General features: G+C 35.5%; 2 protein-coding genes across 3 annotated transcripts in view; one reads left to right on the forward strand and one right to left on the reverse strand.

Moving 5' to 3' along the window:
• The window catches only part of LOC143245801 (intermembrane lipid transfer protein VPS13B-like), a 136,346-nt gene extending 133,796 nt beyond the window's left edge, over nt 1-2,550 (forward strand). The window contains 1 exon segment of the mRNA XM_076492054.1: nt 157-2,550. Within this exon segment, the coding sequence (XP_076348169.1) occupies nt 157-393 (237 nt within the window). The 3' untranslated portion in view covers nt 394-2,550.
• LOC143246712 (uncharacterized) overlaps nt 2,538-18,816 on the reverse strand; it is a 36,881-nt gene continuing 20,602 nt past the window's right edge. For both annotated transcript variants that reach the window (XM_076493803.1, XM_076493802.1), the window contains exons 2-4: nt 16,954-17,079; nt 16,086-16,252; nt 2,538-7,029 (exon numbers count right to left, since the gene is read on the reverse strand). In XM_076493803.1, coding sequence (XP_076349918.1) covers nt 4,190-7,029; nt 16,086-16,252; nt 16,954-17,079 — 3,133 coding nt within the window. In that variant the 3' untranslated portion in view covers nt 2,538-4,189. The remainder of the gene's footprint in view (nt 7,030-16,085; nt 16,253-16,953; nt 17,080-18,816) is intronic.

Raw genomic sequence — 18,816 nt, forward strand, 5'->3', positions numbered from 1 at the left:
GTGAGTACAAACAGAACTAGAGTGGATAATATTTCTTACCCAAGTTGGTGTATTATTTTTTACTTACTCTTAGAAGTTGTTTTGATTATAAACATTTTACTGGTAGCATTTACATTATTTTATGGAATAACATCTGTGATTTATCCCAATGTGTAGACTCAGGAGAGTAATCTAGAGAGAGTTGCTGATTACATACACAAAACTGCTCAGTTCACCTCCATCGGAGCTCAGTGGTTAACTAGAGAAGACGACCAATCAGAGGCCTCCTTCCAAACTGCCGATGACTCTAATTCCATATATCAGTATTACCTTCATCCAAAAGTCCGTGGACTCTTCCTCATCCAGTTTCACTTGGTACAGAGAGAAGCTTTAGGAAGAGGTTTTAGACTGTAATTATTTCTTGTTTTCAGTACCAGGAATATGGAATTTCATGTCTGTGATTTATATATAGTTGAGTATTTTCTTATGCATGGAGACCCAAAACATCTGACTGAAATGTGTGTCATTTTCTTGCACAAGGGTTTGTAGTGTAATAAGCATCACATTACAAAACTTATCTTAATTTTTACATTAAAACAGGAAGAGTCGAATGATGCCACAAGTGTTTTGTTATAAGTACATAATTTGTCTGACCACTGCTTTATTGTTTGTGTTATAACAGTTCAGTTTAAGAATTTAAAGTGTCAGAACTTGGTTGGAAATATAAGGATTTATTGAGGAACAGTAAACTGAGAACTGGCAATTTCAAGTCCCATGTGCCATTGATTTCTTCTGTACATCTTGAACTGTTGTCAGAAATACTCCCGCCAACAATCCTAAGCGAGTGTATTGTCACATGCAAGTGCTACCCACTTAACGTCCCACGTGGTGTGATATAGACAAGGAACTCTACGATACAGTCTCTCGTTAAGCATTGTTAAATTCTACTCACGTTTTAACCAAAACACGATAAATGTATACAGTTGATAAAAATCTATTTATTCTTATAGAACTTGAACAAGGAAGTTTAGTATAAATTACAGTAGTGGTTTTGAGCAGATAATGTTGTAAGTAAACAGTAATATTTATAAATCTCTGTTTTCCACAGTAAGTCATGAAGCCCACTCATATGTACACAAGTGAAGATTTCACATTTGTATTTTCCTATTAACATTACATTCAGAGTATATTTGTAAAAATAGGACAATCTTTTAATGCTGTATGCAGTTATACACGCCTAAATACCAGTATATCCATGTTGAAGTGTTAACAATATTAAACAGAAGTGTACCTATGAGGATGTCAGTGTGTTGTCAAACAAAAGACAAACACAGTAATACTGTTGAAACATGCATATCTTACAGTATGGCAAATCATATAAGAGTAAAACTGTTATTAACTGGGGGTAAATATAACTAAGATAAGAGATTTTTCTGAATTATTAAAAGGGGGGAATAGCTAATAAAGGAGTCAAAATGGCAGTTTCTAGAAGATACTTCTAGTCAGGACTAGCACACACATTCATGTTATGACAGCAGAGTGGGGAGTGAAAGTATTCTACTAGTTGTGACAGGGTGCAACTTATGAATTCTCAGGAACTTGCATTTTTCGAAAACTAAAAGGGAAATTAAAATAACAGTTTATGTTAATAAAACACACAAAACATAAAACTTGTTTTCACGCTGTTTTATATTTTGGTATTAAAGCTAGGCTGATCTTACAGCCTTTGGGAGCACGATTACAATATTTTACTGTGTCATCAGCTTTGCATTCAGTGTAGATATGTTTTACTGTCTTTCTTCTCTTCAACTTCAGGGTAAAATCACATACAGTACATTGTGGTTAGCTTAAGGCATAAATGTTACTATAACAACAGAATCATTAGTATTCTGTGGGGGAGATAATTCATTGGCACATAAAATTGAATTTTGTATTTAAGTTAAATACTTTCAATGTTGTATCTATTCTGAGTACATAGATGTTCTGTACCCATATCTCTTTCTTGTTGTGTTGAATCTGACTTATAACTAAAGTTAGTTTTGAATATATGAGTGGGGGTTTGTTTTTCACTTTAAAATCAATGTAAGATTTACTACTAAGTTATTGATAAAGTAATTCTTTTCATAAATAAAAATAATTTTTACATTCTTGAGTAACTTTGTTTACACTTAAATGCAGCATTTGAAGGAAGTTTTCCCAAGTTAGAAAGTTCAGTACTGTTAACCTTATCTACTGCACAAAATATAAAGTGAGTTCTTTGTTAATCACTACAACGTTTTGAGTGTAAAAAACACTAATCCAATCTATAGATAAAAATCTGACACCAGAACATGTTACTAATATTAAATGTTTCTGTTTTCAAACAACCCCACCTCAGTATTGTTTTGTGTGTGTGAAAAGTTTATTGGTAATATTTGGATACTTTATTATTTACAAACAGGTAGTTACTTTGCATGATCAAAGCTACAATAAAACTGGAATAATATCAGCTTTGGTTTTCTTTACCTTCACTGCTATGTTTATTTTTGGGGAATAAATATTGTTGAAACAATAAACTGTTGGAATGGTCAAGTTCGATGTTTATTTGAAACGGCCGATGTCATCGTACATTTAAGAATTCAACAAACATACAACATTCACTGATTATTTACTCCCAATATTGTATGACACGACATACATGGGAAAACATTGATTCATTTATCAGGTCATCTGCTTTAGATTTAAATTAAAAGGAAAACAAGTAATATTTAACTATCAGACAATACGTTAATGGATTATTTTGACATTTGTGAAGCTAACTCATTTATTAAACAAGTCTTGTGTAATTTCAAATTCCTTACAGACAAACTTGACTACCTTGCAACATTTTTCACAGTATTATAATTGCTGTCAGACAACCACTACAGGGTTAAGTGGTATACTATGGTACAAATTTCTGCTGTACAAGTCCACAGTTACAAACTGATAGCATCTGGTATCTCTTACTCAACATATAAACCCTAAATTAAATATCACTGAAGACATTACGGGGCTTGTTGAAAGTTTGAATACAAGTTAACATAATTCCTTGAACAGTGTTATATTTTGTTCAAAGTTTCAAATTACTGTGAACTGTTTATAGCACAAATATTAAGTTTCTAAAATTCCATAAATCGGTAAATTAAAACAAAGTTAGTATGGTCTGTATCATCAATACTTTTTACTTATTTGAAAATAGCAGATTAAACAATGGCACTTACAATCAAGACAATTTTTGAATTCAATAAATTATTTTTTAATGTAAAAACTGTTACATTCTGGTTATTGTTTTGTTTATAAGGAATCCCTGTATAAAATTTAGTTTTAGGAAGTTGAAATATTAGTTGTTTAGGCTTAAAAAGGTGTTATCACCAACTCTTTACATTTAAGGTATTTCTTATGGTTTAACCTGTTCAGGCTACAGCATGATGAAAATCCAGATGTTTTACAGGGTTAGCTTTCAAATAACCATTTTAAAGTTAATAAACTAGCTTCCCTATAAAACCCTCACAAGTAATGGATTTTAATAAACTTCCACACTGTGTCCAGCCAATATGCTGATCAACAGATCAATAATTTATCAATCTAATGCACATTCAAAAATTTTACTCAAGTGTAATCGAAAGCTACTTTACGATTGGCTTGACTGGTTACACATTGGATCAATTCATTATGGCCCTAATTGTTTAAACTCTGTGTTCCCAAACTCCCACTGAGCCAACTTTTGTGGCCTCCTAATGTGATGTCACAGCTTTTATTTTGTTAATGAATATAGCAGTCATTTTGGAAACCTAAATGTCAACTGTTTATTTTCAATCAAATGTTAGACACTTTATACTCTACACATGTTCTAAAAGAAGAAGTCAGTTTTAATTACTCTATCAAGTAGTACTAAAAATTAAAAGTAATGTAGGAATTTATTGTTTGTTTGTACCACAGACTTCTCTAAGTGTAAAAATGTTTTTAATAGAAAACTGGAAATAACAGACAACAGAGTAAACTCTTAAACTTATTTTAAGTTTTCACAAATTTTAACTTTTAAAACATGATGATCCAAACATATTACAGATTTGAGTGACATGGTCATGAACATTCATTAGAAAATATGGGGTATGTATTATTAACTAACTAAGTAATATTTGCACAATGTGAATTTCTAACTGAAACAGAGGACAAAACCATAAAATCTAATCTAACCAAACAGTTCAGTTATTATATTATCACTCCAAACTGATTTCTGGTTAATTTTATTTACCAAATAACTACCTTCATCTTGTGCTATTTCTGTACTTTTTAAAAACTTTGGACTTACTTCGTCTGGTTCCTCATTAAAAGACGCCGTGGAATTCATCTTCCTCTTGCGACTAGTAGGGTTAGTCCTTACTGGTGTTAATTTGGGCTTGTAGCCTTCGTAACCACTGCTTCGACATTTTTCTTTCACCAAGGTTTTAATCTGCTTAACAAAAAACTGTTTTGATAAAGATGTTTTCTTGCTTCCACTCTCTGAGGAACTGACATCTGTTGAACCACAATCAAATATTCCTGATGAGCTCAAGAGACTTGCCTCTCCCTCTGATGCTATGGATCTGTCACTTGGACTAGGTATGGAGCCTGACAGACCCACGTACTCTGCTACACTTGATGGTACAGACTGAGCAGCAAGTATGTTTTCTTTTCTTGTTACTTCTAACTGTTCAAGTTGCTTCACTTTCTTCTGAGATCCTTCTGACACTTTTTGTAGCTTCTTTGTCTTGCAAGGCTTAATATTATCACCTAAAGGGACTACATTTTCATCAAATTCTAGAGAAATTTTAGGATTGTTGAAATATTCTGTATTGTGAGAGTTCCTCTTCTGAGCTGGTCTTGTATTAACCATTCTTTTTGCAGTTTTCTTTCTTTTCAGTAAACGGTTTTGGAGAAAAGACTGGCTACGCGTAGATACAAACCTGTCGGCGTGACATGCTTCAAGTTCCTGACTAATTCTGCCATAGTTAACATCAGAAGAATACTGAGGACTGACAGATTCGCTACTAGAAACTATCCCTGTACTCTCAAGTAAAGCCTTAGCAGAACTAGTGTCAGCTGGTACTGTAGTCAACAGGTGTAGCTTAGGCTCTTTGTCATCATCTCTGGTCATGATGTATATGGCAGTCTGCTTCCTGCCATTGTCTGTTGATGAAACTGCTAAGTCATGGGTAAAGTCAGTTGCATAATTTTCTGCATCCCTGCCAACAGGCACTAAACTGGACAATTCTGACATGGCCATATGAGTTACACAAGATGTCATACATGTAGACTCTGCACTAGCTGTGTTCATAACTGTAGGGTTCAGAGTTGATGTTGGAATGGTCATAGACTGAACATTAGAAACTGCAGTTGTACAATTCACAGATGTTGTGATGACTGTAGGCTGAACACCAGAGGGTAGTAGTGTAGGGCTCACAGTAGATGTTATGATCAGAGGCTGAACACCAGATAGCAGTAGTGTAGGATTTACAGTGGACTGTGTCATGACCTTAGACTCGCCACCAGAGGTCAATAGTGTAGGATTCATTGATGTTGTCATGACTATAGGCTGAACACCAGATGTCACTAGTGTAGGTCTCACAGCAGATGTCATGATTGAAGGATGAACACCAGTTGTTACTAGTATACAATTCGCAGCAGATTGTGTCATCACTGTAGGATATACACCAGATTTCAGTAGTTTAGGATTCACAGCAGATTGTGTCACAACTGTAGGTTGAACACCAGATACCAGTATGGAAGGATTCTGATTGGACTTCGTTATGACGCTAGACTGAACACCAGATGTCAGTAGTATATGATTCACAGTAGACTGTGTCAGGGGTGTAGAACTCATAGTAGGTGTCATGACTGTAGGCTGAATACCAGTAACCAGTAGTGTAGGATTTGCAGTCATTCGTGTTATGACTTCAGACTGAACATCAGATGGCCTTATTCTAGAATTCATATATTTTGTCATAACTGTAGGCTGAACACCAGATGTCAGTAGTGTAGAATTTACAGAAGATGTCGTCATGACTGTAGGCTGAACACCAGATGTCAGTAGTGTAGAATTTACAGAAGATGTCGTCATGACTGTAGGCTGAACACCAGATGTCAGTAGTGTAGAATTTACAGAAGATGTCGTCATGACTGTAGGCTGAACACCAGATGTCAGTAGTGTAGCATTTACAGAAGATGTCGTCATGACTGTAGGCTGAACACCAGATGTCAGTAGTGTAGCATTTACAGAAGATGTCGTCATGACTGTAGGCTGAACACCAGATGTCAGTAGTGTAGAATTTACAGAAGATGTCGTCATGACTGTAGGCTGAACACCAGATGTCAGTAGTGTAGCATTTACAGAAGATGTCGTCATGACTGTAGGCTGAACACTAGGTGTCAGAAATGTAGAATTCACAATAGATGTTATCATAACTGCAGGTTGACAATTAGATTCTGATGTAACCTGAGAATTCACAAAAGATGTCATGTTCACACTTGTAGTTGTCACAAATACAGGATTACAAGATAATTTATTGTATTCTATTACTGGTGTTATATTCTCATCTTTTAAATCAGCCAGATGAGGTGGCTTAAGACATTCACTACATGAATCAGTCATCGAAGGAGCTAAAGTTGAATGTTTCTCAGAAGTCACAAGTGTGGTTTGGATCTTACTACAGACTGCTAACGACTCAATGCCCTCCTGAAGCTCAGCAGATGTAAGCGTACTGTCAGGTCCAATACTTCTTGAAACAAAAGGTGTTTCTTTTGGTAAGGCACTTCCTGGAACTTGTACTAAGGAGGGATGTGACACTGCATTTTGAAGTAAATGTACAGACGAACCACATGATGACGACTGTGTCAAAGTTTTGTCTTGATCGAGATATCCAGGTACCACCGTATCACTCTGCTCCTTTTCCCACACTAAAACATGCATTTGTGAAGCCAATATTTGAGGGTCCTCTTGTTGGAAGGCGACTTTGGAACCTTGGAGATCATCACAACATAGCCAGGTGTTTTCTATAAAAGTTACTTTTGTATCTTCAGATGTTTATTGTAAAATCAACTATTAAAGTGTTATTTCTTACAATTCAAAGTGTTATTTTTTAGTGTTATTTTGTGTAATCTTGTATGTATTTGAAAGACCTTTACAAGACGTTCATGATTCTACATTAAACTTTCAGAAATTAATCAATTTTCTTTTACATAAACTTGTGTTTTACAATCACAAAACCTAATACATCTTGAATTAGTGAAGTCAAATTTCTTACAGAGAAATGTACAGTAATGAAATACTTACCTGCTGCTATAGTATTATTCACCCACATACAGAATGTCATGAAATTAAAAAACATAAAAAATACGCAGACACATATCCAGAGTGGCCCATAAGTCCCTACACATCCATATGTTATTGTTATATTCAATTACGCATGTATTATAAATTTGTTTCTTTTTTTTTAGAGAAATATGGCAGATGTAAACCCATTTACACTTGAAAATGTCTCACAGAGCATGGCATCGCATAATATTATGCAGCGAGAATTAGGGACAGCACACAGATACACTGGATACATAAGATATATGGATGGGTAGGGACTTACGGGCCACCCTGTATATACGTAGTTCAAAATCTCTACTGCTATAAACAAATGTTTGAATTGCATACAGCTATTGTAGTATTAAAATGTGATCTGCCACTAATATGAATTCCACTTTTTGAAATTTGTGTGGGAAAACCTTTATGAACAAAATTATTTTTTTTCCTGAAAGAACTGTAAACATTCTTAAATTTAAAAACTATCAAAATATATAGAGCTTGACAATTGGTTGGTAATTTCCTTTCTAAACAAGACAAAGATTATTGTTCCTTTGGTAATTTTAGTATTGTTATGCCTTAACATTATTCCTTCATTGTTAAAACTGTCATGAGGAATAGAGAGATCAAAGAGAGTCTTTGTATCAAGGAAAAAACTTTACTGTGTATTCTAATGATATGGGTATTAAAATACAGTACAAAACAATGTTTTGACCTTCTTAGGTCATCTTAAGGTGAACAAAGTTTGCACACCATTGAACCACAGTATCATCTTATCCAGTGTTGGCTACTCTGTTTGCAAGTAAAATTATACCACATGGTCATCTGATCAAGTGCTGGCTACTCTGCAAGCAACATTATGCTAAATGATCATTTTGAACTGTTACTAAAGCAAGAAAAAGATGTTTAGAGACCATATGTGTTCCAGTCACAGTCAATGGGTTAAGGTACAGTTTCAGTTACTTCATAGTATTTTCACCAATCAGAGAATGAAATACGACTTTTATGATATGAAACTGACTTTGTAGCATGTAGCTTAAGTAATGGCACATGAAGATACCTCATCACAAACCATATCCCTATGAAACTGACTTTGTAGCATGTAGCTTAAGTAATGGCACATGAAGATACCTCATCACAAACCATATCCCTATGAAACTGACTTTGTAGCATGTAGCTTAAGTAATGGCACATGAAGATACCTCATCACAAACCATATCCCTATGAAACTGACTTTTGTAGCATGTAGCTTAAGTAATGGCACATGAAGATACCTCATCACAAACCATATCCCTATGAAACTGACTTTGTAGCATGTAGCTTAAGTAATGGCACATGAAGATACCTCATCACAAACCATATCCCTATGAAACTGACTTTGTAGCATGTAGCTTAAGTAATGGCACATGAAGATACCTCATCACAAACCATATCCCTATGAAACTGACTTTTTTGTAGCATGTAGCTTAAGTAATGGCACATGAAGATACCTCATCACAAACCATATCCCTATGAAACTGACTTTGTAGCATGTAGCTTAAGTAATGGCACATGAAGATACCTCATCACAAACCATATCCCTATGAAACTGACTTTGTAGCATGTAGCTTAAGTAATGGCACATGAAGATACCTCATCACAAACCATATCCCTATGAAACTGACTTTGTAGCATGTAGCTTAAGTAATGGCACATGAAGATACGTCATCACAAACCATATCCCTATGAAACTGACTTTGTAGCATGTAGCTTAAGTAATGGCACATGAAGATACCTCATCACAAACCATATCCCTATGAAACTGACTTTGTAGCAGGTAGCTTAAGTAATGGCACATGAAGATACCTCATCACAAACCATATCCCTATGAAACTGACTTTTTGTAGCATGTAGCTTAAGTAATGGCACATGAAGATACCTCATCACAAACCATATCCCTATGAAACTGACTTTTGTAGCAGGTAGCTTAAGTAATGGCACATGAAGATACCTCATCACAAACCATATCCCTATGAAACTGACTTTGTAGCATGTAGCTTAAGTAATGGCACATGAAGATACCTCATCACAAACCATATCCCTATGAAACTGACTTTGTAGCATGTAGCTTAAGTAATGCCACATGAAGATACCTCATCACAAACCATATCCCTATGAAACTGACTTTGTAGCATGTAGCTTAAGTAATGGCACATGAAGATACCTCATCACAAACCATATCCCTATGAACCTGACTTTGTAGCATGTAGCTTAAGTAATGGCACATGAAGATACCTCATCACAAACCATATCCCTATGAAACTGACTTTGTAGCATGTAGCTTAAGTAATGGCACATGAAGATACCTCATCACAAACCATATCCCTATGAAACTGACTTTGTAGCAGGTAGCTTAAGTAATGGCACATGAAGATACCTCATCACAAACCATATCCCTATGAAACTGACTTTTTTGTAGCATGTAGCTTAAGTAATGGCACATGGAGATACCTCATCACAAACCATATCCCTATGAAACTGACTTTGTAGCAGGTAGCTTAAGTAATGGCACATGAAGATACCTCATCACAAACCATATCCCTATGAAACTGACTTTGTAGCATGTAGCTTAAGTAATGGCACATGAAGATACCTCATCACAAACCATATCCCTATGAAACTGACTTTGTAGCATGTAGCTTAAGTAATGGCACATGAAGATACCTCATCACAAACCATATCCCTATGAAACTGACTTTGTAACAGGTAGCTTAAGTAATGGCACATGAAGATACCTCATCACAAACCATATCCCTATGAAACTGACTTTTGTAGCATGTAGCTTAAGTAATGGCACATGAAGATACCTCATCACAAACCATATCCCTATGAAACTGACTTTGTAGCAGGTAGCTTAAGTAATGGCACATGAAGATACCTCATCACAAACCATATCCCTATGAAACTGACTTTGTAGCATGTAGCTTAAGTAATGGCACATGAAGATACCTCATCACAAACCATATCCCTATGAAACTGACTTTGTAGCAGGTAGCTTAAGTAATGGCACATGAAGATACCTCATCACAAACCATATCCCTATGAAACTGACTTTGTAGCAGGTAGCTTAAGTAATGGCACATGAAGATACCTCATCACAAACCATATCCCTATGAAACTGACTTTGTAGCATGTAGCTTAAGTAATGGCACATGAAGATACCTCATCACAAACCATATCCCTATGAAACTGACTTTGTAGCATGTAGCTTAAGTAATGGCACATGAAGATACCTCATCACAAACCATATCCCTATGAAACTGACTTTGTAGCATGTAGCTTAAGTAATGGCACATGAAGATACCTCATCACAAACCATATCCCTATGAAACTGACTTTGTAGCATGTAGCTTAAGTAATGGCACATGAAGATACCTCATCACAAACCATATCCCTATGAAACTGACTTTGTAGCATGTAGCTTAAGTAATGGCACATGAAGATACCTCATCACAAACCATATCCCTATGAAACTGACTTTGTAGCATGTAGCTTAAGTAATGGCACATGAAGATACCTCATCACAAACCATATCCCTATGAAACTGACTTTGTAGCATGTAGCTTAAGTAATGGCACATGAAGATACCTCATCACAAACCATATCCCTATGAAACTGACTTTGTAGCATGTAGCTTAAGTAATGGCACATGAAGATACCTCATCACAAACCATATCCCTATGAAACTGACTTTGTAGCATGTAGCTTAAGTAATGGCACATGAAGATACCTCATCACAAACCATATCCCTATGAAACTGACTTTGTAGCATGTAGCTTAAGTAATGGCACATGAAGATACCTCATCACAAACCATATCCCTATGAAACTGACTTTGTAGCATGTAGCTTAAGTAATGGCACATGAAGATACCTCATCACAAACCATATCCCTATGAAACTGACTTTGTAGCAGGTAGCTTAAGTAATGGCACATGAAGATACCTCATCACAAACCATATCCCTATGAAACTGACTTTGTAGCATGTAGCTTAAGTAATGGCACATGAAGATACCTCATCACAAACCATATCCCTATGAAACTGACTTTGTAGCATGTAGCTTAAGTAATGGCACATGAAGATACCTCATCACAAACCATATCCCTATGAAACTGACTTTGTAGCATGTAGCTTAAGTAATGGCACATGAAGATACCTCATCACAAACCATATCCCTATGAAACTGACTTTGTAGCATGTAGCTTAAGTAATGGCACATGAAGATACCTCATCACAAACCATATCCCTATGAACCTGACTTTGTAGCATGTAGCTTAAGTAATGGCACATGAAGATACCTCATCACAAACCATATCCCTATGAAACTGACTTTGTAGCATGTAGCTTAAGTAATGGCACATGAAGATACCTCATCACAAACCATATCCCTATGAAACTGACTTTGTAGCAGGTAGCTTAAGTAATGGCACATGAAGATACCTCATCACAAACCATATCCCTATGAAACTGACTTTTGTAGCATGTAGCTTAAGTAATGGCACATGAAGATACCTCATCACAAACCATATCCCTATGAAACTGACTTTGTAGCATGTAGCTTAAGTAATGGCACATGAAGATACCTCATCACAAACCATATCCCTATGAAACTGACTTTGTAGCATGTAGCTTAAGTAATGGCACATGAAGATACCTCATCACAAACCATATCCCTATGAAACTGACTTTGTAGCATGTAGCTTAAGTAATGGCACATGAAGATACCTCATCACAAACCATATCCCTATGAAACTGACTTTGTAGCAGGTAGCTTAAGTAATGGCACATGAAGATACCTCATCACAAACCATATCCCTATGAAACTGACTTTTTTGTAGCATGTAGCTTAAGTAATGGCACATGAAGATACCTCATCACAAACCATATCCCTATGAAACTGACTTTGTAGCAGGTAGCTTAAGTAATGGCACATGAAGATACCTCATCACAAACCATATCCCTATGAAACTGACTTTGTAGCATGTAGCTTAAGTAATGGCACATGAAGATACCTCATCACAAACCATATCCCTATGAAACTGACTTTGTAGCAGGTAGCTTAAGTAATGGCACATGAAGATACCTCATCACAAACCATATCCCTATGAAACTGACTTTGTAGCAGGTAGCTTAAGTAATGGCACATGAAGATACCTCATCACAAACCATATCCCTATGAAACTGACTTTGTAGCATGTAGCTTAAGTAATGGCACATGAAGATACCTCATCACAAACCATATCCCTATGAAACTGACTTTGTAGCATGTAGCTTAAGTAATGGCACATGAAGATACCTCATCACAAACCATATCCCTATGAAACTGACTTTGTAGCAGGTAGCTTAAGTAATGGCACATGAAGATACCTCATCACAAACCATATCCCTATGAAACTGACTTTGTAGCAGGTAGCTTAAGTAATGGCACATGAAGATACCTCATCACAAACCATATCCCTATGAAACTGACTTTTGTAGCATGTAGCTTAAGTAATGGCACATGAAGATACCTCATCACAAACCATATCCCTATGAAACTGACTTTGTAGCAGGTAGCTTAAGTAATGGCACATGAAGATACCTCATCACAAACCATATCCCTATGAAACTGACTTTGTAGCATGTAGCTTAAGTAATGGCACATGAAGATACCTCATCACAAACCATATCCCTATGAAACTGACTTTGTAGCATGTAGCTTAAGTAATGGCACATGAAGATACCTCATCACAAACCATATCCCTATGAAACTGACTTTGTAGCAGGTAGCTTAAGTAATGGCACATGAAGATACCTCATCACAAACCATATCCCTATGAAACTGACTTTGTAGCAGGTAGCTTAAGTAATGGCACATGAAGATACCTCATCACAAACCATATCCCTATGAAACTGACTTTGTAGCATGTAGCTTAAGTAATGGCACATGAAGATACCTCATCACAAACCATATCCCTATGAAACTGACTTTGTAGCATGTAGCTTAAGTAATGCCACATGAGAGATACCTCATCACAAACCATATCCCTATGAAACTGACTTTGTAGCATGTAGCTTAAGTAATGGCACATGAAGATACCTCATCACAAACCATATCCCTATGAAACTGACTTTGTAGCATGTAGCTTAAGTAATGGCACATGAAGATACCTCATCACAAACCATATCCCTATGAAACTGACTTTGTAGCATGTAGCTTAAGTAATGGCACATGAAGATACCTCATCACAAACCATATCCCTATGAAACTGACTTTGTAGCAGGTAGCTTAAGTAATGGCACATGAAGATACCTCATCACAAACCATATCCCTATGAAACTGACTTTTTTTGTAGCATGTAGCTTAAGTAATGGCACATGAAGATACCTCATCACAAACCATATCCCTATGAAACTGACTTTGTAGCAGGTAGCTTAAGTAATGGCACATGAAGATACCTCATCACAAACCATATCCCTATGAAACTGACTTTGTAGCATGTAGCTTAAGTAATGGCACATGAAGATACGTCATCACAAACCATATCCCTATGAAACTGACTTTGTAGCATGTAGCTTAAGTAATGGCACATGAAGATACCTCATCACAAACCATATCCCTATGAAACTGACTTTGTAACAGGTAGCTTAAGTAATGGCACATGAAGATACCTCATCACAAACCATATCCCTATGAAACTGACTTTTTTTGTAGCATGTAGCTTAAGTAATGGCACATGAAGATACCTCATCACAAACCATATCCCTATGAAACTGACTTTGTAGCAGGTAGCTTAAGTAATGGCACATGAAGATACCTCATCACAAACCATATCCCTATGAAACTGACTTTGTAGCATGTAGCTTAAGTAATGGCACATGAAGATACCTCATCACAAACCATATCCCTATGAAACTGACTTTGTAGCAGGTAGCTTAAGTAATGGCACATGAAGATACCTCATCACAAACCATATCCCTATGAAACTGACTTTGTAGCAGGTAGCTTAAGTAATGGCACATGAAGATACCTCATCACAAACCATATCCCTATGAAACTGACTTTGTAGCATGTAGCTTAAGTAATGGCACATGAAGATACCTCATCACAAACCATATCCCTATGAAACTGACTTTGTAGCATGTAGCTTAAGTAATGGCACATGAAGATACCTCATCACAAACCATATCCCTATGAAACTGACTTTGTAGCATGTAGCTTAAGTAATGGCACATGAAGATACCTCATCACAAACCATATCCCTATGAAACTGACTTTGTAGCATGTAGCTTAAGTAATGGCACATGAAGATACCTCATCACAAACCATATCCCTATGAAACTGACTTTTGTAGCATGTAGCTTAAGTAATGGCACATGAAGATACCTCATCACAAACCATATCCCTATGAAACTGACTTTGTAGCAGGTAGCTTAAGTAATGGCACATGAAGATACCTCATCACAAACCATATCCCTATGAAACTGACTTTGTAGCATGTAGCTTAAGTAATGGCACATGAAGATACGTCATCACAAACCATATCCCTATGAAACTGACTTTGTAGCATGTAGCTTAAGTAATGGCACATGAAGATACCTCATCACAAACCATATCCCTATGAAACTGACTTTGTAGCAGGTAGCTTAAGTAATGGCACATGAAGATACCTCATCACAAACCATATCCCTATGAAACTGACTTTGTAGCAGGTAGCTTAAGTAATGGCACATGAAGATACCTCATCACAAACCATATCCCTATGAAACTGACTTTGTAGCATGTAGCTTAAGTAATGGCACATGAAGATACCTCATCACAAACCATATCCCTATGAAACTGACTTTGTAGCAGGTAGCTTAAGTAATGGCACATGAAGGTACCTCATCACAAACCATATCCCTGAGAGTGTCACCAATTCATCATAAAACAACAACAACATTGACTGAACTTTAAATGCTCACAAAGTAACACCATCTAACACAACTTCTATAAATTTATTGTCTTACCAAAGAATGTCCAATGTTATACGGTATGTTAACTCATCATTACATATTAGTACAATGTTTCATCACTGAGCAATCTTTCACTTGTATAAAACATTGTACTTTTAGCACATTTCATTTCAGTTTCAACCCTCTTCAGAATATTTTCTCAAATGGTGAAAGCTGCAAATTACCTGAAATTGAACTCCTAATCTGATGTAACCTTATCAAGGTTTTAAACCTGCCACATGCAAAACACCAAATTCCTTGAAGTGAAAAGTTGGTATTGTTACTTTAGAAATGTCCATAGAAGTTATTTTTTAGCAAGTGATCAGAGCTCATTCAATATAGTTAGAGAACATTTATATGAAACTACTCTTGTTGTTTGTAAAATAAATATTCATAAAAACAAATGTAAGGTTACTCCACTAACTGAATCGTAAAATCAACTTATAAATAATTCAACTTATGTTCAAATCCAAAGAACTCTTCCAAACAACCAACTCCATAGCCTGTTGACTCTGTATCTCTAGAACCAGAGCTGTAGACATTTTTCATGATCTCTTATCAAGCTATTTGTTCCCCAGATTATGACCCCTCACTTCTAAAAATCCTGAACCCACTAATGTGCCAGTTACATAAAGGAACTAGTGTCTTATTTGTAGAATACTTTTTAAGACTAATTTTACGTAAACAGAACCAAAAATGACTTTTAATAAACCTTTAATGTTTAAGTAAAGAAAGCCTCACAAACCTGTAGGATTTCGGATCCAAGTGACAAAATGTTTTGGACTACAGTTTGTCTTATACTGAATAACTCCTTTCACCTTGTACTGAACATTGTGATGTGCAAAGTCGTAACTACTGACACTGTTTGTCAGTAGACCATCCACAAAGTGAACAGCAATACACTCGGAGAGACTGAAACAAACATAAAACAATCAACAAAGATTCTGAAACAATAACAAGTCTGCTTTGTGACAGTTTAGCAAAGCTGTTCTAAAAGACATCTGAACATTGAAACTGAATGCATATACAAAACTTACGTATCTGTTATCATTACAGCTGAAAACAACCCCCCCCTTGCTGTTACCACAAGTATCAGACACAGATCTAAGCAGAACTAAAACATTTCATTCAATTTTACTATAGGGCTCCAACTGTCGGGAACATCTTAACCCATAAGTGATGAAACATTATTGACAACAACCAACATCTGTAGTTACACCCCTTCCTTAAAATAATGTTTTACCAACAATTAAATAAAAGGAACAAGGATAAACCACATTAGTTGACCAAAGTGTTATCTTACATTCTATAAGGAACAAGGATAAACAGCATTAGCTGACCAAAGTGTTATCTTACATTCTATAAGGAACAAGGATAAACAGCATTAGTTGACCAAAGTGTTATCTTACATTCTATAAAGAACAAGGATAAACAGCATTAGTTGACACACAAACCTTTCAAACTGAAGATTTTGATAATCGACAGCTCCACATTTCTTATATATATTTATTTATTTCAAAACACACAAACCTTTCAAACTGAAGATGTTTCCTCTGATCGACAGCTCCACATTTCTTATATATATATATTTATTTATTTCAAAACAAACAAACCTTTCAAACTGAAGATGTTTCCTCTGATCGACAGCTCCACACTTTAAACATGGCTGTAAAAGGTAGCAATTGGTGACAGTAAAGTCTGACAGTACTCTTGGAACTGTAAGAATGGTCTTCTGGAATCTAAGCACCAAGAGAATTGGTTAATATCTATTTAACTCTAAATTTACTTGTATAGAAGACAGCCAAATATTCAATGTTGCAATTTAACCATGTAAAAACCAATAAAGACCACATGACCATCAGCTTTCAAATACATGTTAACACATCAAGTGGCTAGTGCCAAGCGAGTCCCCAACTTTACAGATTACACAGTGTCTAGTAACATATAAACTGATATTCATACAAACAACTTTGTCCATGGAGAAGAAAGGTCCACTTTTCAAAAACACTCAGGTTATAGGGTTTCTATTTATTTTTTATGGAGGCTACTTGACCTACGTGTTTTTAAAACATCGTGCATATAAACAAATATATATTTTACATACGAAATGAAAGATTTCACCAAATTATCTTGATCAAATCTTTACAATAAACATTCCAAAAAGGTAAAAAACAAACAATACTGAATGTAGCAAAACACAATAACCTACAACATCACAATGAGTCATCTTTTAAAAACAAACAATACTGAATGTAGCAAAACACAACAACCTACAACATCACAATGAGTCATCTTTTAAAAACAAACAATACTGAATGTAGCAAAACACAATAACCTACAACATCACAATGAGTCATCTTTTAAAAACAAACAATACTGAATGTAGCAAAACACAACAACCTACAACATCACAATGAGTCATCTTTTAAAACAAACAATACTGAATGTAGCAAAACACAATAACCTACAACATCACAATGAGTCATCTTTTAAAAACAAACAATACTGAATGTAGCAAAACACAATAACCTATAACATCACAATGAGTCATCTTTTAAAAACAAACAATACTGAATGTAGCAAAACACAATAACCTACAACATCACAATGAGTCATCTTTTACACGTCAGAAAGGCTGTCATTTTATTCTAGTTCTAGCCATCTTCAGAATTTTAAAACACTTTTACTGTGAGTGAAGTACTTTCTATTGAAACAAATACTGACAAGCTGGTACGTCCAGTAGTTGTCCTTATAAAAACAACAGAAGTTGCTGTAAATAATTTAAAAAAATGTATTACAAAACTTACACTGACTTCTCTGACAATGAAGAAGGCAAGAGGCTGAATATAACACAAACAAGATCTGAAACTGTTTGATCAGAAAGAGTCAGAATGGACATGTGCATGAGATAACAGACTATTTAGACTGGACACTTCTGCTGTTAATAAAAGACTTGTTTGTTCCAAACTTAAAGAGCACACATTGCATTATATGAAAAACTTCAGTACTATCACAAAGGATAATTTCTCAAGGAATCACCTGACATACCAATTAAAAACATTAGCCACCTTTGCATGGTGTATTCCATAATACAGCAGTCCTTCTCAAGAGACAGCCATTATAACATCAACAGGGAATAACCAATAAAAAACCAAGCTACAACAAAAATTAATAAACACATTCTGTGTGCAACTACCTGCTACTAAAACAAGACACGACTACAAATTTGTGTGCAAGAACAACTTTCTGGTTGAACACAGAACATTCATCTAACCAAATCAAAATAGACACGAAATATTAAAATTCTTAAAATGTTTTAGATACCAGAAGAATTCCAACATCAATTACAAGCTTAGTAGTGACATCTATATGACAATGTCTACAAAAAACTTACTAGTGATGACTATATGACAATGTCTACTATAAACTAACTAGTGATGACTATATGACAATGTCTACAATAAACTTACTAGAGA

Source organism: Tachypleus tridentatus, chromosome 3, assembly GCF_004210375.1.
Source record: "Tachypleus tridentatus isolate NWPU-2018 chromosome 3, ASM421037v1, whole genome shotgun sequence".
Taxonomy (NCBI): Eukaryota; Metazoa; Arthropoda; class Merostomata; order Xiphosura; family Limulidae; genus Tachypleus; species Tachypleus tridentatus.